Source organism: Sinocyclocheilus grahami, unplaced genomic scaffold (genome assembly GCF_001515645.1).
Source record: "Sinocyclocheilus grahami isolate Dianchi unplaced genomic scaffold, SAMN03320097.WGS_v1.1 scaffold25.1, whole genome shotgun sequence".
Classification (NCBI taxonomy): Eukaryota; Metazoa; Chordata; class Actinopteri; order Cypriniformes; family Cyprinidae; genus Sinocyclocheilus; species Sinocyclocheilus grahami.
Window position 1 is genome coordinate 4,971,259 of NW_015505204.1, and position 25,391 is coordinate 4,996,649.

Below are 25,391 nucleotides of genomic sequence, written 5' to 3' on the forward strand. Positions count from 1 at the left end.
CTATTCCCAATCTCCCTTATGAACATTTGCATAACATCCATTCTTTAACCGTTGAATTTGTCATTGTAAAACAGTTTTGACTTCTTTTTATACTGCTGTTTCTATTAAACAAACAAATAGTATAGCCAAAATAATTGTAATAAAAAATAAATAAATACATTAACTCACTCCACAGAAAGATGTGTGGATCTTGCATTTAACATTGAAGTGCATGCTAGCGAGCTAGTAGGCCTGCTGTTAAGATTAGTCAATTCATATGAATGTTCTGAATGTGAGTGTTCTCTTTCAGAGTATGGGTAGTCTCTCCTTATTTTTTCAGAAACAGCGAGTAGATAAATATGGATCATAGCCATCTGAATATAGCTCAGTAGAGCTGAACTAGGCTATGCATTTGCACACGTACAGTGACACCAACGAGTAGGCTATATTCAAATTTTGCAATTAGGCCTACTTTTCATCAACTGGTGTGGTCTTTTTAGTGGATGCATTAAGTCATCGTAAAAAGGAGAGCATATTTTCAAAGAGAGTAGAATCATACACATTTAAAGAATATAGTGTAAGTTTATTGCATGTTATTTGCAACTTCATGAAAATGTATTAGGCTATCCACCTTTTTCTTCAATGCGGAAGTAAGCCTATGGGTGAGACTTCCGGTTCATTAAGGAGAAGAAGAACAACGTGCAGTAAACGGTAAAACTGTTTGCACTACAAACCAGTGTGTTCATAATTAAGATAATACATTAAAATAATATGATAAGACACACCAACTTTTCAATATCAAGCAGCAAAACGAACTGTTTTGTTCAGCTAAATATAGCTGGACGGAGTGGACGCGTAGATGAGACCAGAAGCCAGACCCATAGAATTTACAAAAAATTTTACGACAAGAAAAAGGTGGATAGTTTACGATTTATGCAATTAGGTGAACTTAATAGTATTTTTTGACCCACTTACAGTACATCTTTACAGGTAATTTCATAATTCTATTGTCTCTGTTGTTTAAATACGGTTACTGCTGAATGTACTGGCAAGCATTTACGGTAAACTAAAATAGCCTATATTTTACTATCATTGCTTTCTAAACTTGTATGCCATGTGCTATTTAAATATATGCTATTTGTAATGACACATTTGCAAAGCTGAAGTTGCAGTTTAGGACATTTGAAATATAACCACTTTAAATTTAATATTAAATAAAACTAAATTATAATCACATACTTACATATGCTTCAGTATGTTAGTCAACCCATCAAAATAGGCTGTGTTTTTCTATAAAACCTGATAAAAGATTAATTAAACATGGGTTAAAGGTAAAACATTTAATGTACAACAAAGTGCACTTTTTAAAAGTGTTTTTAAGTGTGTAGGTCTATACTCTCTTTAAGTGCACTTATGTGGCCTTTATGTGGGCACTTATTTCAGTAACATTAGGCTATATTATATATATGCAAGTAGGCCTACATTTATTTAAATACATGCTTTAAAGGGGTCATATGATGCGATTTCAAGTTTTCCTTTCTCTTTGGAGTGTTACAAGCTGATTGTGCATAGATAAGATCCCTGAAGTTGCAAAGACTAAAGTCTCAAAACCAAAGAGATATTCTTTATAAAAGTTAATGCTACAGTGCAAGCGTAACAATACGCGAGAGCTTCGAGTTCTCGGTTCGGCTTTTTCCGGCTGCAGTCGGCTCAGGGAACGCAGACGTCGAAGCATGCAGACTCTAGTGTTGCCAGTGGAGACGGGCAAATAAAAGAAGGGGGAAAGGGATAAACAGCTCCAACGACTGCCCAAGAAGAGCGCCGAAAAATAAAACCAGCAGGTAAATCATTCAGAACACACCACCAATAGATTTTTCAATATTGATTTATGTTTGACGCCTCACTATTACTGTACAGGTATACGTTGTCGCATTCCATGACAGTGACTGGGCGGACCTAAACTGTATCCCACCGGCCCGTAGAGCTAATTAACATATGAGCAAGAAGAAATACTGGCAAATGTCAGTAATAGGAGTCAAGCGAGCGGCTTGTAAGGGAACAGAGCTCTGAGACTGGCTGGCGGAGCCCTGTTAAGACGCACAAGCGGATTAGGACTCGCGAGCAGGTGCCTTTGTTGGCTCGCGCCGTTGCTAGTGGAGACCCGCAGTAGCCCGACGCGCTTCTTTAAAATGAATGCATATAAATGAGCGTCTCTTCAGCAAACGGGGAATAAAACGCGCTTGACAGGTAAGAAATATTCTGCTATCTCGAGTTTGAGCTTGAAACTTTCGTCAGTTAAAAAAGTGTTGATCTTATGCAAGCGCGGTTACATTACAGTTCAGTGTAAAATGTTTATGTAGGTTCAATTATTCATTCACATGTAATGCCCTGTGCCTTTAAGAATCATAGAACGGTTTGTTTAAATAATTGTGCGCATAACAGAAGGGCGCAGAAAGGGAACACTTTAGATGTACGCAGTACCTGATAGATTATTTAAATGAGGGGCAGCATGTCAACTACATGCAGTTTGTGAATAGGCTTCACGAGCGCACGGTGAAGTATTTTCACGCTCGAGCAGATGGTCTCCGATCAGACTGCCGAGTAGTGGGGATTTTAGCTGATGCAGTCTCTCTCTCTCTCTCTCACACACACACACACACACACACACACTAGGTGTTTCTCATGTCTGCAGCATTGGATACACTCATCTCTGCAGTCTATCTATCTATCTATCTATCTATCTATCTATCTATCTATCTATCTATCTATCTATCTATCTATCTATCTATCTATCTATCACCCATCTCTCTCTAATCATCATGCAATGAGCGGCTTTAATTTTCTAATGTAAATTTTGAATTATTGAATATTGAGAATGATCGCATCATAGCTGCCCAGATCTATTCCTCATAGTTTCCATCAAGCTGTATTTTCCATAATATACTTGGCAACATCCCTGTTTGCTTTATCCAAAAATTCAGCCTTGCCCATCCTGTCTATTTCTATCTGCCTTTCTGACTCTAGGTGCGTGTGTGTGTGTGTGTGTGTGTGTGTGTAATAAACTAATCTATATCTCTGGTTGTACAGTACTGCAGTGTTCCACTGACTAAAACCAACATTAGATTATAGAGTTGAAATTAGATGACAAGCTTACTGTAGCCTAGCTTATTGCATATCTAGCAATAAGCTTTTGAAGCATCTTAGTTTAGTTTAGTTATCTTTGAGACGTTGTCACAGTTCTTCTGGATTGAGTCTGTCTCAGTTTGTTCTGTTTCTTCATGTTATTCCAGACAGACTGGATGATGGTGAGATCAGATCTCTCTGTGGAGCACTGGCTGCTGTCAAACTCCTTGTGCAAACAAAGAAATCTCACTGGATTATTACAATTAATGACAAAATGAATGTTTTGAAATGTAAACTGATATTTCCTACTGACACACTAAAGCAAAAGATAGAAATAACGGACTTAAACCCATTTTTTAGCTGCTGAAAATACCAGTGTTCTAATAATTTTGGCCACCACTGTAAATGCATAAATAAGGTTCAAAACTCAACTTGTCAGCTCTCTGGTTCCAGTTATTACAATTTGTTGTTTTCTCAGTTCTAGGAGTTTTTTAACCAATGCGAGTTCCGCCACCATGTTCTACGGTTCCTCATCTGCCAGCATGTCTCTGCCATCCAAAAACCGCCTGAAGCGTCAGAGTCGCACTTTTACCCAGGTTCTGTACAGGACACTAAGTTATCGGGATCGTCGTTCTGTGACCGACCTACCTGAGCAGGTACGGGACGATCCAGCTGAGCTTTCCACCCAATCATCTGCACCAGGTGTGCTGAAGATATTTGGTGATGAAATCAGCACCGGCGCTAACTACAAAAGTGTTCTCGCCACACCTCGTTCCAGTGCCCAAGAGTTGATCAAAGAGGCGCTTGAGCGCTATTCTCTAAACAAGGCCTCGGCCTGTAGCTATGTGTTATGTGACGTGATTGGCCGGTTTGAGGGCCCAGATCGACGGTGGCGGACTGAGTGCCTTCGGGCGCTAGGAAACAACGAGAAACCCCTCCTCTTGCAGGACCTCTGGAAGCCAAAGGAGGGTTACTCTCGCCGCTTTGAGCTCAGACGAAGAGCTGAGGTCGAGGAACTGGCAGCCAAAGAGAAGGACACAGTCACTGCAGGTAATGCACAAATGCATTCACTGAGAAACATATGCTCAGCAGAGGACGTTCTTGTTGTGTGATTGTATTTTCTAATGAACTGAAACAGGAAAATCCAGTACAGCAGAGCGGAGAAGCACACAAGAAAGTTTTTGCTTAATTTCAGTATTTACCTTTCAAGACATCTGAATGAAAACGTTATATTACAATTACTGGACCAAGACAGAAACATTATAACTATTTGAAAATGTGATGTTTTAAGGAATGTTTAGAGATGTTTTAGTATACAAATAATTTATTTAAATGAAAAGAACAATTATAGTACACGATTATCTAGTAACAATTATAATTAATTTTTTTAATTAGAATAATTTTAACAACATGTAGTATACATGTAGTTTAATGTAGTAAATTCTAATTATATAATAAATAAAATTCAGATTTTTGTCTGGAACGCAGTATACCAGGGATCCTCAAATCTGGCCCACAAGATCCACTTTCCTGCAGAGTTTAGCTCTAACCCTAATCAAACACACCTGAGCATGCTAATCAATGTCTTCAGGATCATTAGAAAATCACAGGTAGGTGAGTTTGATCAGGGTTGGAGCATTGGACCTGCAGGGTAAGATTTGAGGAACCCTGCAGTATACTGTCATGATCAGTATTAAGCTAATCTTTAGCTTTCAATCCAATCATACTGTTATGATTAAAATAAAAATCAAATACAGTTTTTCTTGTATTTCTTATAATGCGCCAAATTTATTCAGAAAATGTTTATGCTAAAACTTTGACAGCTCTAATAGTTCGATATTATTGGGTATTTCAGATGATTGGATAAGTCAGAAGCGGGAAATTGGAAACTTCCGACCGTAATACTTTCCAGTTAATCGCAGACATTTTTTTCACATAATGCCAATTATGGCAAAGATAAATATCATGAACACAAAATGCTTGCATTAGTAAAAAATAGCTTACACTCAGCAAAAAAGGTATCTACGCTAGTATGAACATAATGCTGTACGATGCTCTTCAGTCGCAACCATCTTTGAAATGACATCAGTTCACACTTTGAGTGTGTTTTCAATCTTTCCAATCATTATTTTTAAGTTTGAGGTTCCATAGTTGTTTGGAATAATGTAGTATTACCATGTTGTAAACAATATTAAGATTATCGTTAGCTTCCAGACTAACCACACTGTTAGGATTAAAATAAAAATGTAACACTATACTTCTCTTATTTTGAATTATAATCTTGTTTTTAAACATTTGGTAGCCCATATTTGCAAAACAGAAGCTTAAAATCTGCTATCACATCACTCTTTTTAAGTGCTGATAGCTGGAGATAAGAGTTGTGTTGAACGTATCACTACTATCAACACTGTGGTGCTATAATAACTGCCACTACATCTTAATTGCTCTTTGACGTTCAGGGCTGCTCAGGTTTACTAATGCCGACACACAGATGTCAGAGCAGGTGCCAGAGATAAATGCACGATTGGGTCTGCAGTAGTATGGCCGGCCTCCAGTAGTTGAATTGAGGTCTCAGTTTCACTATTTTATTTGTGCTCTTTTATTGCAGACTAGTCATAACACTGCCATGCAACTCTCTCTCACGCTATCTCTCTCTTTCTGTTTGTTCCTGGATGCTGTTGTACTAAATTACAAATTCAACAGGGTGGCCATTGAGCCAAAACACAGGGTGGAAGTTAAATCAATATCAGCAAGCACATTACTCAGGATAATTTATCCTCAGGTTGAACTGCTTTTCTTCCTGGTGGAGTGGAGAGAATGCATGTGTGTGTTGGTTTCTTAGTGTAGCTGTACTTTGGGGCTAAATTTGTCCCTAGAAGTGTGCTATTTTTGATAAAACCTTCCTTTGGAGACATCCTCAATTGGAATTTTTATATAGATTTGTATTATTCTAAAATATAAAACATGTTATTTAGGGTTAGGAGGATTAGGATCATGCAGTACTATTTAGAATTATCTTTAAATAAAAACTTAAGAGTCCTAATTTTGATTGCTTTATAAGGTTATTTTGTCGATTTTCAAACAGCTTTGTATTGTTGCATCGTTGATTTTAAACCGGCTTTGTGTTGTTACAATGTTAGTAGCATATGTACTTTTTCTCTGTAACCTAAACCAAGATATTCTCATTTACTTTTCAAGCAACAGTCGGCCACATGATGTTTTACACCATTTAGCTGACTTTTGAAAGTTTCAGTTTTAGGGGTTTTGTGAAAACTACAGATCGTACTTCCACGTTTTTGTATTCCTGTTCACAGACAACCAGATTAAACCCAGTGCATTATGGGTGTTGAAGTTTTCCTGTCTATATTCGCCACAGCCCCTTTTCTCTGTTTTCTGTAGTCAAAAATGCCTTTTACCACACGGACACCCAACTTTTATAAAAACAAAACCTTAAAAAAAAACAGTGAATTGGTCCTTTAAGGTCACTCTACACCCAGTGAGCTCTAAAAACGTCTGGTTTGTGTAACTAGAAGCTCCAGTTAATCTTACTTGTTGGAAGAATCATCTGCTCAAGTAATGCATTATTGGTATCCTGGGAATTTTCCCAATTATCGAAAGCTTGCTACTGTTTTATTTGGTGCATAATTTCTCATGGGGTGCATGTTGTATATACACATTTATTGTCATTCTTGTCTACATGTGACTGCATTTTAATTAATGAAAATGTCACAGGCTTATTTGGGGATCTTAGTCGTTAAGCTTGTTCAGAGTGGTCTTCTTAAACTTGGCTTAGTGTCCTGCTGTTTCTTCACAGGAAGAGACGCTGCTGCTCCTCACGTTGGGACTGTTCTCAAAAATGAATGTGTCTAGTGATTTTCACAGTCAATCAAAAAGGCAGTGATGGTTGAGAAGGTGGGGGCATTTAGATCAAGGGTTTATGAAGGTCACAGATGAGTAAAGGTGAAGAAGGGTTGGGGGATTACATTTGCAAGTCAGCACACCATCTGCACACACACATATTACTCAGTGACAGATGCTACTGGGGGCTTTATGGATAGTGTTGAGGTATTTACCAACACATGCACGTTTTATAACAGGTTTGGATTGACAGTTATGTCTGCATTAGCACCATGTCAAAATATTGTAGAACGATAATTAAATTGACCTATTCCAGTTCATTTCTATATCAAAAGGTTCTTGAATGGTTGCTGTCACATCAAACCCGTGTTTTCTCGTATCTTTAAAAATAATTGTAGAATCTATTATAGAGCCAAAATCACATGAACTGCTACATTGTTAAAAAGAAAGATTCCAAAAAAAATTCAATTTTTCACAGCGATGCCATAGAAGAAACCATTTTGGTTCCCCAAAAAACCTTTCAGTAAACAGTTCGTAAAATAACAATTTTTAGTCAGTGTGAAGAACATTTTGAAGAATATTGAAGAATAATATTTTTCCACTATTAAGAAGCTTTTGTGCAGTGGAAGTGTTCCATGAATGATAAAGGTGAAGATGCCAGTGAAGAACCTTTATTTTTAAGAGTGGAGATGGCGTTAAATATTAGCTCAGATTCAACATCTATGCTGCTATGCATCACAAGAAAATGTAAATAGAGGATAATGGTAGAATTTGCTTGCTTGAGTGAATGAATAGAATTATGTGTGTATATTCATGTTTTTTTTGGTGATTTGTATTTGTTGTGGTGTTTACCCATGCCCAGGGACTCACACAAACGCCCCTGTGCTATCTTCAACCTTGAGTAGAAGTGGGCATGGTAGATGCCATCGGAGCTCCCCCCGGGGCTGGCGTTTGATACAGCCCTGTACAACTATTGTTAAAGGTGGGGACTGTCCTCAGGTATGGTGTCAGCCACCAGCCCCACCTCCATATACAATACCATTACTTTGCAGACCCATTATTTACCGCATTGCTACATGCACCAGTCAAGTGCTTCCTATACCCAGCATTATACCACCATTTATTACCCCCTGTGCAATTATTAGTCACATCCCTCATTGCATGTCCCTATTGGACAAGAATATTATCCTTACTTTATCATGCCTCTATATATTTGAATTTATATATTTGGAAATATTTTCTATTTATAAAATCCCAAATTAGCTTGAAATTATTAAAATGTTTAATGCTTTTGAAAGAAGTCTCACCAAGGCTGCATTTAAAAAAAAAAATACAGTAAAACAGTAATATTATTACAATTTAAAATAACAGTTTTTTTTATTTGAATAGATTTTAGAGTATAAATTATTACTGTGATGCAAAGATACTGTGATACAAATGTTCAGCCATTACTCCTCTCTTTGGTGTCACATGATCATGTGCTAAATGCATAACTGTAATACATAGATATATAAATTACGAATTTAATTTGGGCCTAAAGAATGTAGGCCTAGTATATTTTTGCAGAGGTCATATTAAACAGCTGGTTTATCCAAAAATTCAAGAAAATGTCCTCACTTACTCACCCTTATGTCATTCCAAATCTGTATTAATTTTATGATTTTCTTTTGGGAACAAACAAAATCAAATGTTTTAGCAATATGTTTACACTGTTTTTTCCTAGACATTGAATGGGTATGTGAACTTAGATATTACAAAAAAGCACCAAATGTACCATACCATTAGTCAGTATGACGTGTGCACTATTTTCCATATCATACATTTGCTTTGTTTAAAATGAGGTTACTTAGTATGGCATACAACCTGAAATGTTTATCTTTATTACACTTTGCATTTCACCTCCACATTCACTCCTTTTTGTGCATTGTTGTCCTCTAATTCTTTAAATATACTTGTGTGTATTATCATGATTTAAGATCATTGGAAATTTCTAGTAACAGACAGCTCAAATAAAGGTTAAATGTATTTTATATTTCTAGTTATATTATTGTTATTATAATTATTATTTTTTTTGAACAAACAATTTTGAGTCAGTATGTTTTGTTAAGCTCATCTGTTCAATTAAATCCCATATGGTTAGTTTTTGGCTGATGACAATGAGTCACAATTACCTAAGTGGTTTTCTCTCCCCGACAGATATCAATGCTCAAGCAAGGAAGCTACAAAGAAACCGTGCTAAAGGAACAATGACCCTCCAGCACGGCTCCTCATTTTGCCGCAGCCTCAGTGAAACCAGCCTTAACTTGGTGGGTCTGCCTGGTGAGGAGCCTAAACGGTACTACTCCACCCTCCCAGGGCCAATCAGAACACGCTCGGCACGAGACGCTGAGACCCGTAAAGAACGAGATGAGGGCAGAGTTAAACACTCTCTCTACCAATCACCACACTTGCTGCTCCTTCAAGGGTACAACCAACAGGTATAAGCAAAAATCACCTATATCTATCTATCTATCTATCTATCTATCTATCTATCTATCTATCTATCTATCTATCTATCTATCTATCTATCTATCTGTCTGTCTGTCTGTCTATCGGCCTATCTATTGGTCTATCTATCAGTCTGTCTATCTCTATCTTAAGATATTAATACTAATTAAATTAATCAAAAGTGGCAGTGACGGCATAATGTTATTAAACATTTTGTATTTCATATAAATGCGGTCCTTTTGAACTTATCTTAGAAGCACCATTCTTTATATTCATATCCATATTCTTGAGCACCAAATACGCATATTAAAATGATTTCTGAAGGATCATATCACTGAAGACTATAGTAACGGCTGCTGAAAATTCAGCTTTGCTATCGCAGGAGTAAATTACATTTTACAATATAATAAAATAGAAAACAGTTATTTTAAATTGTAATAATATTTTACAATATTACTGTTGTTACAGTATTTTTCAATAAATAAATACAGTCTCGATGAGCATAAAGATACTATTTTTTTTAAAACATAAAATTGTCCCCCAATCCCAAACATTTGAATAGTGCATACTATATTACATCATAAAATGAAAAAAAGGTCAACTTTGATTTGATATGTCGCATAAGAATGTTTTTAAGCCGTTTTTAAGGTTTTTTATTGCTTCTGTCTTGTATTTCTAGAGTAATTGTTGAGTCTTGTATTGTTTGCCTTTCTTTCGTTTTGTCAGGATTGCCTGGTTTACCTGTTGAATCGAGAGCAACACACAGTTGGTCAGGAAACCGCGTCAGCACGGCCAAATATCTGCCTGTCATCTCCGGATGTGCTTCCACTTCACTGCCGAATACGTCGTGCACCGCAAAGGCGCTCTTCCTCGGATCAGCGATTACTTCTGGAGCCCGTCACTCACGGCAATGTACTGGTTAACTTCATGCGTATTGAGCGGCCCACTCCACTACGTCATGGGGATTTGCTGTCCTTTGGTGCTCATTACATCTTTCTGTACAAAGACCCACTCAGTGCGAAACCTCTTCCTGCCCAAACTCTCACTCGACTTCGGGTGCTGGCACGACTATGCGATAGTGAGTCGGGGACTGTGCCTGAGAAAGGGGACGCATGTCGTATGTGTGGGGCCGTATTACATGAACCAGTGGTGTCTCGGCGCAGCTCTAAGGCTCCTGCACGAGCTGCACAGAAACGAAAGCTCACGCTGGAATTTGAGCGGGCTCACGAGGATGCGCTGGTGAACCGGGTGCTGACACTTATTGAGCCGAGCGGAGATGACCACAAGCTGACACCAGCATATTTGCTTTGTCTATGCATCAAGCACTCAGCAAATACATTTCCACCTGGCAGCTTCGGTAAACTATTGCTGAAAATTGCCAAGAGGATTCAGACCATAGCATGGGTTCGTACTGGCATCAACAGCTTAGTTGTGTTCGTGTTATTTTTTCCATGTTAAAATACTTCTATACAAATTTAATGTGCAGAGACAAATAAAAGTAAGTTAATTTTAGGTTTATTTCCCTGAAAAGTACATACGGATGCACAATATACTGGTATATTGGATATTTACTGTAGGCTAATTGATACATATTGGTTGGTATCTGACATGACACATGACATGAGGATAAAATGTATTTATTGTGGCCACAATTTAAGAATTACTTCCCATAAATTAGGAATTAGTTTTCTTGTTTTATTAATTTTTTCCCTGCTTTTAGTTAAATCGTGGCCATAAATTAGGAATTCGACAACTTATTCATTTGTTTGCCCGTTGTAGTATAGTGGCCATGTTTGTTATAATTGGTTCTCTGATTTTCATTTAAATAAAAGTGGTTTTGATTTAATACAACATAGCCATGGTTAACTTAAATTAGCAAAAAAATTCTTAATTCATGGCCACGATTAACTAAAACTAGGGAACAAATTCTTCATCCGTGGAAACTAATTCTTAAATTAGTATATATTTATATATATAAAAATATATTTTTGTCTGCATGTCATGTGCAGGGCTCCTAGACCAATAAATATCAGTAAATTAAATATCCAATATGGTATCAATATATTGTACTTTTCAGGGAAATAAACAAAAATTCTATTCATCATACGATATTTTTATATTTAGGTTACCTTTACCATAATCTAATGCTCACTTAAAAGTAATTAAATTATTAAATAAAATAAAGAAAATATTGTTAAATGTAATCTTGAATCTCAAAATTAATAACAGTTTTTACTGTACATTATAATGTTGTCATGTCTATATCTGCTTGTACCATATAAAACAATTGATTTTATTATTTAGGAAATTATGCACTTTACCTTTTAGAAAAGTATTGTTTGAAAATTTTCATTTCTTGCAGCAAATACCTGCGTTTGGCCTACCCAATGGTCTGTCACCTAAATCCAAACTACATTTCCCACAATTCCTCCAACTGTTACACAGTAGTCATATCATGTCACTGAGACTGATTGTATTTCAGTATGGGAGAAGAAAATGATGGAAAGGCAAACAAAGCAAGTTTTGTCTCTCCATGATTTCCCAGTGATTGATTTACAATGTTGCACTTGAAATTTTTTTTAGATAGTGCATCTTTGCATGGTCCAAGTGCAAGTGTGTTTTTTTATTTACATAATGCACAGCAAAAGCAATAGCATGATGAGGATAAATCCCAGTGATTGATTTTCTGCTGTGAGGGTCAGTACTGCAAGTCACCTCACATGCCCTTGTCTTTGTTGACAAATGCATTCGCCTATGTTGATTTAAACACTACAAAATTAGTTGAATCGTGTAATTTGTGAACGTCCGTTTAACCTAGTCCCAATGAAACTATCCTGAAGCATTTAATGACTGTCTTTAAACTCATTAATTATTAAAATCCAATTTTAGAAGGTCAGCCGTCAGCTCTAATATTAACCAGCCAAAGAAAAGAGCAAGGACGAAAAGTCTGAAAACGTAGAAACGGTACCAAGGTATTATACCTCCCACATGAAGCTATTCAAACTTTTATGACATTAATTGCCGTCGGTGTCTGTGTCTCGCAGGAGAAGACAAAGGAGTTGGCACAGAAGCAAGCTCAGCAGTGAGTATCATGTTCCGCCTTATAATACGCACATGTGTGCACTTTGAACGCATGACACTCTAAGGTCATGTGGTGCTGAATAGGCCGTCACTAATTCTGAAGGCATTGTCACTCAATCGAACCAATGAATGTGTGTTTTTGTGTGGTTATACAGTCAAGATCCTGCCTCGCTGTCTCTGCTCAGCATCTCAGACCTAGTACCGGATCTCCAGTTCATTTTCTTCTGGATGTCCAATGCCATCGAAATACTGTATTTTATCCAGCAGAAATCACCTGCGTACATGCAGACTATTGAGCTCATGGATGATAAAGGTATGAAACACACTCTGCATGGATTGAGAACTGGGTCTATAGGGCCCAATACTGACAAAATTAAAAACGCTAAATAGACAGGAGGATTAGAGGTCGTAAACGACACATAAAACACTGCATTCGGTCTAATTGTATTTTTTTATGTTCCTGATTGCAGCGGGATCTAAAGAATCTCTCCTCTCAGCAACAATATCAGCAAACGAAGAAGCTATGACTATACTAGAGGAAGTGATCATGTACACCTTTCAGCAGTGTGTTTACTACATCACTAAGGTAAAGGGTAGTATTACGGTATGTGTGTGGCGCCACCATTGTAAGATGTTACCAGGGCTGCTGGGAATGAATTATTTAATGTGTGTGTGGCTGCTGGTTTGCTTGTATGTCTTTAGGTCTTCTTCTCCTCCACCTTATGTCCTCATTGTCTTCCCTATTTGGAGCCTGTCAATCATTTTTGATTCATAAAAGTAGTAGTTAATAATAGTAATAGTAATTAATAGTATTTATTAGTAGTTAATAGTAGTTATTTACTTAATGATATGGTAGTTAATTTCCTAAATGAATCACAGATTATCAAATATCAGTATTTTGAATAATAAAATGATCATTAAAAGTACATTACGTTATTGTACCAAATGAGTAAAAAATGTAATACTTGTTACAGACAGTGGATGTAGAGGTCAATTTATGTAGTTTTATTTACTTTTCAAAAGTTTGGGGTCAGTAAGTATTTTTTCTTTTCTTTGTTAAAGAAAGAATATAAATGTAATTATTCGGTATGTATTAAATTGATCAGTATGCATTAAAATAAACATTCTATTAATGAACAAGTCCTAAAAAAAGATATCACGGTTTCCACAAATATATGAAGCAGCACAACTCTTTTCAACATTGGTAATAATAAGAAATGTTTCTGAGTACCAAATCAGCATATTACAATTATTATTTTTTTGTTTATTTATAACATACATGGCTTACAATAACTATACACAAGGCAGGGTTTGCATAAAAAATAAAAAAAAATTATATATATATATATATATATACATACATACATACATACATACATGCGGGTGACATGACAAATCTATACACACCTGGAATACCAACTATTTATCTTTCATCGAGTTATTGTATTAGAAAGTTTTTCAATAAATTCTGACCATTATTCGAATGATTTCTGAAAGATCAAGTGACAAAATAAAATAATAAATTCATACAGGTTTGGAATGACATAAGGGTGAGTAAGTGAGGACATTTTCTTGAATTTTTGGATAAACTAGCTGTTTAATATGACTTTGGCAAAAAGATATTACATTCTTTAGGGACAAACTAAATTCTGTATTTATATATCTATATATTACAGTTATGCATTTAGCAATTGCTCATGTTACACTAAAGACTGGAGTAATGACTAAAAATGCAGCTTTCCCATCACAGGAAATGAATTACATTTTAAATATATTACAATTGAAAACTCATTTTAAATTGTAATAATATTTAACAATATTATTGTGTTTTTTACTGTATTTTTGATCAGTGTCATAAGGACAATTTTTAATGAATTAATCATTCTATGTTAGATAATACATTAAATTGACAGCTCTATAAATAATGTGTATCTGTAAGTGTCTGGTTGTTCATGTTATTATAACAAATGGCTTTTCTTTACATTTCAGACCTTGTACGTTGTGTTGCCCGGGCTGTTGGACTGTAACCCATTTGGGACGGAGTCTGCATCAGAGCAGTGCCGGCGGGCTGTTGGAGTGTGTGTGTGTGCTGTGTGTGTGATGCCAGAGGCGGTTCGCAGGGTGGTGAGTGTGTTTCAGATTACATCAGACCTGCTGCAACAGTACCAGGTCCATTCAGAGATTCAGAGTCAAATGTTTGCCTACCTCTTCTTCTTCACCAACGTCTCACTCTTCAATCAACTCATCGATAAAGGTTTGTTCAAGCTCAGCTTCTAGAATCTTTTTACCTTTTTGATTTCTGTGTAGCACACACACAGACTCAAGAGACACACTCAAATATTACTGTCATATATTTTCATTAAGGATGCTGCTATGGCAACAACAGGACATAGGTAGTGTGTAAATTGCAGGCAGAAGAAAAAGGAGTGAAAGACTTACAAATAAAGAAATATCAGAATGGAAACTGATGAATTGAAACAAATTATTTATTCTGCCCTCTAGTGTTGAAGATACTCTAACCTGTGAGCCAATGGACTTTCTCCATCAGTTCTTAGGGAATAAATATTTACTTTTTAATTAATCATTTCTTTTTTTTCAGGGTACATGAGAATAAATATTAAGCAGAATGTCCAGACTGCTCTTCTAGTACAAAAATATCAGAATTACAAAGATGTAAGATAGCAAGTCATTGTTCACTTGTTTAACTTTAAGATTATTTCAATATTAATTCAGTAATTGATTAATATATTAAGGAAGTTTTTTAAGTGAGATTTTTATTAGTGAGAAATGTAAGTATAGTAAATGATGCAAAATTATTGTAATATATTATTTTATTGAAATATTACAATTATTTGGGAAGAAGCCTGTTATGTTCACCAAGGTGAATTTGTGAATTTATTTGATCAAAAATACAATACAACTGTAGTATTATGATATATTATTACAATTTCAAATAACCATTTTCTTTTTGAATATAATTTAAAATGAAATTTATTTCTATGATGGCAAAGCTTAATTTAGTGAGACATAATAATTATAATATTCTGATTTGGTGCTGAAGAAACATTTCTTATTATTATCAAAGTTGAAACCAGTTGTGCTGCATTCATTCATTCATTCATTCATTCACTCACTCATTCATTCAGAAAACAAAAAAAAAATTCAAAAGAACAGCATTTATTTGAAATATAAATAAATGTAACCAGGGTTTGAATTAACACCCGCCAAATGTGGGTAAAAATCAGTTGTGGCGGGTAACGCTGTCAAATCACAGCGTTATAATTATAATTTCTTGGGGACGTTCATGCAAGCCAAATCTGCGCAGGTTTAGCGCAAATACTGAACTCATTACATTATCGAGAATATTGCAAACATGCTTGGGCATTTAGAATGCGTTCTTTCAGTGCATGATTCAGTCTATTAATATGCATTAAGAATGATCACATAATTCAAGATAAGGGGGCAGAAAATGTATATATTTATATCATTTCATATAGTTAATCAATATCACACGAAGAGTGCCGTTTTAAATAAAAAATCAGCATGGTTAATTTCATAAATGAGTCATTTCATCACAATGACTCATTTATTAAAGGGGTCATATGATGCTGCTAAAAAGAACATTATTTTGTGTATTTGGTGTAATGAAATGTGTTTATGCGGTTTAAGGTTCGAAAAACACATTATTTTCCACATACTGTACATTACTGTTTCTCCTCCTAAGCTGCATTAACATATGTAAATACATCTAAATGCCGCTTTGTATGCAACTTCTGCAAAGATGAATTTTGTTGATACTGATTTAATTTGTTTAGTATCAGCCTAAATGTATTATTATTATAATTGACTGATTAAATGTAAGAATTTGACTCAAAAAATGATGCACACTTTTAGAAAAAATGGCTTTATAAAGGTAAAAATGCACATAAAAGGTAAAAAATCTATTTAAACTTATTGGAAAAGATTTATTTCTATCACTGCTGTGAACTGACCACACAAAATATGAAATATATCAAAAACTTTAGTCAGCTGTCCACGGTAGTCCTTAAGATATCAGCATAATAACACACTCTGCAAAATATGGTCTAATTATCTTTATCGATAAAATTCCAGAAAATATTGAGATATTATTTTTTGTCAATATCGCACACCCCTAGTTCTGACACAAAATGATTTGCAGCGGTCGCTTTGTGACGTTCAGTGTAGACAGCCTCAAGCTGTTGGTTTATTTCAGTTTTTTTTTTTTTTGGCTAGTAGAAGTTATGAATGGCCGGTAACTTAAAAATTTAGTAGCCAAATTGGCTCGTAAGTGAAAAAGTTAATTGCAATCCCTGAAAGTAACATTATAAATGTCTTTACTGTCACTTTTGATCAATTTAATGCATCCTAACTTTTGAACAGCAGTGCATGTTTAAATCTAATGTATTTAATGACCATAGTTGTTTTTGAAATTATTTTGTCAGTATTGCGTGTTGCAAAACCAGAACCAGTTTCCTTTTTTAAAGGGTAGTGTGAAACATATGTCGTTTTTGTGTGCATTACTCATGGTCAGGTGAAGATTATTTCTCCAGACACCCATAATCCTCTTTATGTCATAACAGACAGAGGATCAGAGCTGGTCTTACACACAAACACCCACTTACACACACAATTTGACATGTAGTACTGTAATAAACCGTGACTACAGTTGTGACTATTCACTGGAACCCTCTTCATTTTATCACCAGTATTACAGTATGCCATGATTCTGAAAAGTGTTTGTTTAGTGTTTTCATATGCATCCTTTGCATAACAATTGTATGTGTAAATGTGTGTTTTAGGCCCCGTACGTGGCTGGTTTCAGCGTTCTCGGGTCCTGCAGATCCAGGCTAGTGTCAAGATGCTACTGGACTGGGCTAAAGGGACGGGACACAGTCATCTCGCTCACAAATTCTTTGCCAAGTTCTGTAGCGCTGTGAGCATCCTTGCCGCACCCCCACAACAGCTTTCACAGGTAATGCAGTTCATATAAATTTCAGATCTGTTTTATACAGTAAATCAGGTTCTTCAGATAATTTTCAATCTGTTTGTATCAGTGATCAATCAATGAGTCCAGAAATGTATGCATAATTTATTCATTTGGATTTAGCAAAATGTTAAGCTAATGTATTTTAATTAGATATATAAATTGTGTTTTTCTCATATTTAGAAAATCATATTTTGATTACAGTCTTATTTATAGTTAATTATGTGTTCAAAAAGAAATCCTTTCAACATTGCACTGATAATATAAGCTTCTTGTTATAAATAAAGTAAAATATATAATTAAAAAACAATTTATCAAAAACAAATTGATAGTAAATGTTATAGTAGTGTAGTCAACAATTTTAATAGATAGCTTGACTGTAGTTTAACTATTAAATTTAGGATTTCCTTTCTTTAGAGTAAAAAAGGTTCTTAACACTGAGAAAAAACGACTCTTTTAAGAACTGATTACTGAAAGTTTATGTGGGTAACCAAAAAAAAATTAATAAAATGATTTTTATTGTGTTTGTGTGTGACAAGGAAGGAAGCTTATAAATCATACAGAATTATCTTTTTTTGAAAATCTAAAATAGGAGAAAGTTTTGTTGGAGATGTAGTTTTAGGAGTACATTTAGGGTAAGGAGTAGAAAATACAGTTTATACAGTATAAAAACCATTACATCTATGTCCCCATAATGTCCCCTTGAAACCTGGAAGCCCAATGTATGTGTATGTGTTTGTTTGTAGATGAGTTGGACAGCTTTGTGTGCAGAGCATCCATCTCTGAAGCCTGTGCAGCTACACAGAATCCTCACACAGTACCAGCTCATGGCGGAGCTCGGTCCTCTACCAATCTGGCAACCAAGCAGTGAAGATGAGGCATATATCTACAGAACAGGTAGACACATTAAAGGACTATAAATGAGTACTGTCGATTTTATTTCCAGAGACTTTGTGCATTCTAGTGTACATTATACTTATGTGTCTTTTCAATAGTTGATCTGCTAGAGAGTTTTGAGAACCACCCTCCTATTGTGCTGCCGAGTGCTGGATTCAAGGTGGACCTGGAGAGTGACAGTGTGGAGGACAGTATATACCGCCAACTACTTTATGTTCGTCATTTCATTTGGGGTCTTCGCTCCAAGACCCATCCTTCTAATGGCTGTGCAGACCGTCAGGATTCTCAGGTACATTTTGAATAAAATACTAATAAAACGCTGCTGTCTTAAACTTCTTAAAAAAAAAAAAATCATTAAGACTTTTGAAAAAAGTATTTTCTGCTCACTAAGGCTGCATTTATTTGATTGAAAATACAGTAAAAACTGTAATATTGTCAAATAACTGTTCTATTTTAATATATTTAAAATTGAATGTATTCCTGTGATGGCAAAACTGATTTTTCTGCAGCCATTACTCCAGTATACAAAATCACATGATCCTTAAGAAATCATTCTTTTATGCTGATTTGCTGCTCAAAAACATTATTATTAAAGGTATATTCATCAGCATCTGGCTTTTGCTGGTCATTCTTAAAAAAAAAAAGTGAACTAGCTTAAGGACTGTAGCTCAGAACACTAAGATTTAAATTCTAGACATGAGAGTCATTCTTAATCTGATTACAAGATTAGCTGTTTAATTAGGAGCTGCGGCTAAATTATGGCCATGTGTGAGTCAGTCTACAAAGAAACGCTACACATTCTCTAGTGTTGCAACATTGTTTAAAGATTACCCGAGCCTTATTTCATTGTTTATTTGTTTCTGCCATCAGTTTAACTGCCATATGGTATAATTCTATTAAAGTTCTTCCTCCACCAGAGTACTCAATGTTGATTTATCTTTCAACTACTCATGCAGTTGAAATGAACAAAATGCACATCCCTATTAAAAACCCTTTAACAAAACATCTTTCTTTTTATAACACAGGGAGATCATAAAAATATGAAGATAATACAATTTCTCCAATGTATTGTGGGTTTTCAGCAGAGGGCAGCCAATCCTATTAATTTATATGGTAGTCACCATATTAATTTTAGCTGTGTAGTGACGTTGTCTTCAAAATATTGTAGAAAATAACACAAATATAAAGTCCTTTTCTCCAAAGCAAAATACACATTTTGAAAATTCAATTTTTATTTTATCTCATCTTAGCATTCTATTCTTAAAGGGACAGTTCACCTTCGGTTGCTGGTCCCCATTGACTTTCATAGTATGGGAAAAAAAGCACTATGCAAGTGTGACATGACGTGACACAGTTGGGGGTTCGGTGCCTTGCTCAAGGGCACCTCAGTCGTGGTATTGAAGGTGGAAGAGAGCGCTGTACATTCACTCCCTCCACCTACAATCCCTGCCGGTACGAGACTCGAACCCGCAACCTTTGGGTTACGAGTCTGACTCTCTAACCATTACGCCACGACTTCCCCTAGTCAAAGGGGACAACTGAAGGTGAACTGTCCCTTTAAATACACAAACATGGAAATAACTTAAATTAATAACTGACATGTTTGACCTTTGTTGTTTTTTTAAAGAGTTGTCAACTTCTGCTTTGCTCTGTGAGATACTATGGATATGAATAAAATGATGATAACATGGTAATTGGGTTCTCCAGCGTGAGCCTCCTCAGCCTCACTGCAGTCCACATTCAGCACCTCCTTTGCGTGGGGAGGGAGAGGGGGAGGTGCGGGGCTCCTCCGCGGGTCTCGGAGGAAGAGGAGAGGGAGCTGGAGCTGAGGAACGACCCAGAGACAAGCCGCCGCATAGCATTCACTACAGAAACGGGACCAGCATCCGTTACGCCAACCAAACCCAAGCGACAGACTCTTCCTGTATACTGTCTCCACCTAATACGCCCCTCTATCCGGAACACACGTATATACACTCCAACACACAGTCCAATCCAGCCCACTACCCTGAGCATGCTTCACAAGAGCACACACATACACACTCTCACACAAAGTCCAATGGTTGCATGCGTTCAACTCCAGAGCACAAGAAAATCAATGGCTTCATCAGCAATGGCACTGAAGGCAAGTCAAAAACGCCTTTTGGGTCGTGGATGTGTGTGTTCTTTCGGCTAGATTTTGTCTCTTGGGTCATTCCTGTTACATAGTACATATATATGAAGATAGACGTTTTTCTTTAAAGGAATAATGAACATTTGCTTAAAATGTACTCATCCTCAGGTCATTCAAAATGTAGATGCTCATCACAAAAGATTTGGAGAAATTTAGCATTACTTTGCTCACCAATGGATCCTCTGCAGTGAATGGGTGTCGTCAGAATGAGAGTCCTAACAGCTGATAAAAACATAACAATAATTCACAAGTAATCCACACCACTCAAGTCCATCAGTTAATGTCTTGTGAAACAAAAAGCTTTGTGATGTTTTTATCAGCTGTTTGAACTGATAACTTTATCTCAAACTTTGAGTTAACAGGATTATTTATAAAAGTCAAGAAAATGTTTCCATCATCAACAGGATAGAGCCTATAACAGGACGGCAATAAAGGCCATTAATGATATTTTGAATTATCATAGCAATTTATCAAATTGAAAGTTTTTTTTTTTGTCCCCCGAACCCCCAAAAACAAACTAATACTGAAAAGAAAGTATTAAATCACAGAATTCATTAAATCCATTATTGGGTTGTTTTGACCCAGAGGTTGGGTTAAATGTTTAACAGTTAAACATTTAACACAACTGCTGGGTCAAAACAACCCAGTTGCTGGGTTTGTCCCTATTTGACCCAGCACTGGGTTGTATTTAATCCAGCATTTTTTAGAGTGTACTTTTACTTACCAGTATGTATTTATTTATAAGAGACTAATACTTGATTTAATAGTGAAGTGCTGTTGTTTTCTCACCAAAAACTGCCACTTCCTCGAGCATGATGTTATTAAGGAGCTGGCTTTTCTTAAAGGCATGCATATTACCAAATATTAAAGCCGTATTATGAAAGATTTACACTAGAGAGGACAATTGAGTAAAAAAAATTAAAACTACTGCTATATTTTCTTAATTGTGGTATTGCGATAAAAGAAAATGAATAAGATATTAAAAAAGGGACATAATGCAGACATGAAAATGTGCTGTGTAGTACGAATGACTCTGTTAGTGTTTGCACATGTTAGTTTTGATTATTCAATGACAGACATATAATCATGTCTGATTTGTGTACATTTATTTCACTTGAATGAGTTTATGTGTGAATGCATGTGTTTATTTCTTATAAACATATGCACAGATTTCTCTGTGTATAGTTCTGTCAGTTGTCTATGTGTTTACTTTCTGCATCATTTAATAACTTTGTTTGCATGTGCAGCAGATGCATTTTCCCATTGAGAACATACTGATTTTGTTTATTGGCCCGATTACGGAATCTGTGTGTAGAGTCTGTGTGTGCGTCAAATGAGCACTGAGTCCTGTGTGTGTTTGTTTGTTTATCCCTGCCCCACTCCAGGCCCTTTGAGTGGTTGTGGTTTTCCTTTCCCTGTCCCTGTCTCTCATCTGGCCCCAAACTCTGATGATATCTGTTCCGTCTTTGTAGTGGACCTGGATAAAGGACCTTACGGCCTGGGAATGGGACTTATCGATGGGCTTGTGAGTCTCTGCAGTATTACTCTGCTGAAATTTAACACTGGCGGTCAATGTTCTATGCATATAACCCATAACACTATAGATTTGTTCCAAAACCTAGACAGCATGATGCTCATACATATACTGTAGGCTCAATGGGAAAAATGTGCCTCTACCTACATGTTTGTATATCTCCAAAAAACATACCTTAATAGGTCCCACTTTATATTAGTTGGCCTTAACTACATTTAAGTACATTTAAATGAATAATTTGATACAATGCACTTATCGTGCACATACATGTTTTTACATTGTACTTATATATTTTAAAAAAAGTTATATTTAACCCAGCATTTTTTTTTAGAGCGTACGATTCCATATTTTCTGTTTCAAGAAAAAGGCAACAAATAGGTCTCTGTTTTCTCATTCTCTCTATACACAGCATACCCCTCTGAACTCTCCTGGAATCTACATCAGGACACTGATTCCAGATGGACCAGCTGCTGCAGATGGGCGACTTTGCATTGGTGACAGAATCCTGGCAGTGAATGGGACCAGTCTCATTGGAGCAGACTACCAGAGGTCAGTGATCTATATATACAAACCCAATTCCAAAAAAGTTGGGACACTGTACAAATTGTGAGTAAAAAAAGGAATGGAATAATTTACAAATCTCATAAACTTATTTTATTCACAATAGAATATAGATAACATATCAAATGTTGAAAGTGAGACATTTTGAAATGTCATGCCAAATATACCTAAGACAGTTGAGCAACTAGAAGCCTGTATTAGACAAGAATGGGACAATATTCCCATTCCTAAACTTGAGCAACTTGTCTCCTCAGTCCCCAGACGTTTGCAGACTGTTATAAAAAGAGGGGATGCCACACAGTGGTAAACATGGCCTTGTCCCAACTTTTTTGAGATGTGTTGATGCCATGAAATTTAAAATCAACTTATTTTTCCCTTAAAATTATAAATTTTCTCAGTTTAAACATTTGATGTGTCATCTATGTTGTATTCTGAATAAAATATTGAAATTTGAAACTTCCACATCATTGCATTCTGTTTTTATTCACAATTTGTACAGTGTCCCAACTTTTTTGGAATCGGGTTTGTACATCATCGGCTAGCAGATAATGTTCGCAATCAAAGTGTTAACGTAACATTTTCACCAGGCATGATCCTTTGCAATATAAATGTATTCTTTTAACCCTGACATTTGAATCCCGCTTTGTCTGTCTCTCACAGTGCTGTGGATTTGATTCGTCTGGGGGGAGGACGGCTCCGGTTTCTTGTCGCCAAATCAGATCTTGAAGTATCAGAGAAGATCAGTGCCTCTTCCTGCTGAGAGAGAGGCTGCAAGTGTGACCCTCTACCTAGACGAAATATGAGGAGGACAGCGATTCGTCCTTTCCGAGACTGGAGTACAAGCACACTATAGGACCTCTCAGCGACTATAACTCAGCCCTGTACAATACTGCACTCTTTCTCAGTCAGAAGGACAGTTTGACATCTCTGTCTTTCTTTACCTCTTAGCCAATCTGGTTTTGTTTCTTGAATTTCAAGGAATGTTGAAGGGGAAGGTATTTGTGCACATAATCAGGCTGATACTGTAAAATCTAATTAATATTCACATGAACGGAGACATGAAACGGGGCGAAAGTGGGGTTTTAAAATGGTTAATTTGCTTTATAAAACATACAAACAATCAAGAAAACAATAAAAAACTGAAACATTTAAATAGCCTCGCTAAAAGGCACAAACGAGTCTTTATCTTATCCTTAACTGTTGATAAAAAGATCTGAGATTAATCTTTTTCATTACTAAAAGCTTCTGTCTTTCAAATTGATAGTAAACAAAACGTTGGCTCAAATACTTAATGGTTTCCCCATTGAATATTAGTCAAGGAATGTTGAAGTGGAAGGTATTTGTGCACATAATCAGGCTGATACTGTAAAATCTAATTAATATTCACATGAACGGAGACATGAAACGGGGCGAAAGTGGGGTTTTAAAATGGTTAATTTGCTTTATAAAACAAACAATCAAGAAAACAATAAAAAACTGAAACATTTAAATAGCCTCGCTAAAAGGCACAAACGAGTCTTTATCTTATCCTTAACTGTTGATAAAAAGATCTGAGATTAATCTTTTTCATTACTAAAAGCTTCTGTCTTTCAAATTGATAGTAAACAAAACGTTGGCTCAAATACTTAATGGTTTCCCCATTGAATATTATATATGCTGAACGACTGCACTTCAAGAGCCTCATTTCATGGTGCAACTTTCTTCCTCTCTGCATACATATTTTAACAAAATTCTCAGTTTGCTATGTTAGCAGTATTTGCAACGACTTTAAGTTCACCAACTGCATATATACAAGCATATCATTTTCAAAATGATAAAATGTTAATATAGGACATAGAATTCATAAGCCGTTTTGTTTATATTTGAGAGGACATGACTGCACAAGTTTTTGAATACAAAAAGTGTTTATTTTTTCCCCATTATTTCATGTTTGTACTAAATCTGTATTGCAGTATTTCATAAATGCATTTTTTTCTCAGTTGTACTTGTATTTGGAAGATTTATAATGCAATATACCTTGCTATTAAATCGAACATTGAGAAGTGTTTTGTTTATATTTGAGAGGACATGACTCTGCACAAGTTTTTGAATACAAAAAGTGTTTATTTTTTCCCCATTATTTCATGTTTGTACTAAATCTGTATTGCAGTATTTCATAAATGCATTTTTTTCTCAGTTGTACTTGTATTTGGAAGATTTATAATGCAATATACCTTGCTATTAAATCGAACATTGAGAAGTCAAACTACAATTGAGTAATAATCCTAGTCTTAGTATTTTTAAGAGATGCCTTCAACATTGTCCAGGAGAGGACGCCAAAACACTGCAGATGAGTTGGACAACACGGTAAATGAATCGGTTCTTCTAATTGTTGAAAACGAAAGACTAGAGCCGGTGCTCTACAAAACAGCTATTTATTTTGCTTTCAAATCCGATACAACTATAAAGTCAGAAGTCATCAAACCCTTTGTGTTGTGGAATTAAAATGGTAGAGCCTACGGAGAAGAGAAACGTGAACTACAAATGTTAAGTCCAGCAGAGAGCAGTATTGTGCCACAGTTTGGTCAACACTTCTGTTATTGATGAGCTTTCAGAGTAACGTTAGGCCTACTCACTTTCACCTGAGGCGATTTTGACTGTTTAAACCTCAAGGCACTAAATGCGTCGTTTGTTTTTAATTGAGGCATCGAACA

The 25,391-nt window shown here is 35.8% G+C and overlaps 1 protein-coding gene across 3 annotated transcripts; it reads left to right on the forward strand.

Annotated features, from left to right (window-relative positions):
- The first annotated feature begins 1,693 nt into the window (after positions 1-1,693).
- On the forward strand, positions 1,694-23,969 carry LOC107564693 (ras-associating and dilute domain-containing protein-like). Of its 3 annotated transcripts, none has more exons than XM_016249831.1 (16): positions 1,694-1,820; positions 1,897-2,226; positions 3,581-4,152; positions 9,157-9,437; positions 10,174-10,851; positions 12,492-12,529; positions 12,684-12,841; positions 12,999-13,114; positions 14,518-14,782; positions 17,349-17,521; positions 18,280-18,430; positions 18,529-18,719; positions 20,138-20,555; positions 21,989-22,128; positions 22,547-22,686; positions 23,359-23,969. In XM_016249831.1, exons 3-16 carry the CDS (start codon positions 3,618-3,620, stop codon positions 23,456-23,458), a joined length of 3,384 nt encoding a protein of 1,127 aa, XP_016105317.1. In that variant the 5' UTR covers positions 1,694-1,820; positions 1,897-2,226; positions 3,581-3,617; the 3' UTR covers positions 23,459-23,969. The 3 variants fall into 3 exon arrangements, with proteins under 3 accessions (XP_016105317.1, XP_016105332.1, XP_016105323.1); XM_016249846.1 differs by having other exon boundaries at positions 22,076-22,128; positions 23,359-23,968; XM_016249837.1 differs by lacking the exon at positions 1,897-2,226.
- Positions 23,970-25,391: the final 1,422 nt, after the last annotated feature.

Bases quoted from the DNA above. Each gene is read 5' to 3' on its own strand.
- LOC107564693 (XM_016249831.1), top strand. From the start codon at position 3,618: ATGTTCTACGGTTCCTCATCTGCCAGCATGTCTCTGCCATCCAAAAAC. The intron at 12,842-12,998 runs GTATGAAACACA...TCCTGATTGCAG, and splicing joins TGAGCTCATGGATGATAAAG to CGGGATCTAAAGAATCTCTC. The intron at 14,783-17,348 runs GTTTGTTCAAGC...TGTGTGTTTTAG, and splicing joins CAATCAACTCATCGATAAAG to GCCCCGTACGTGGCTGGTTT.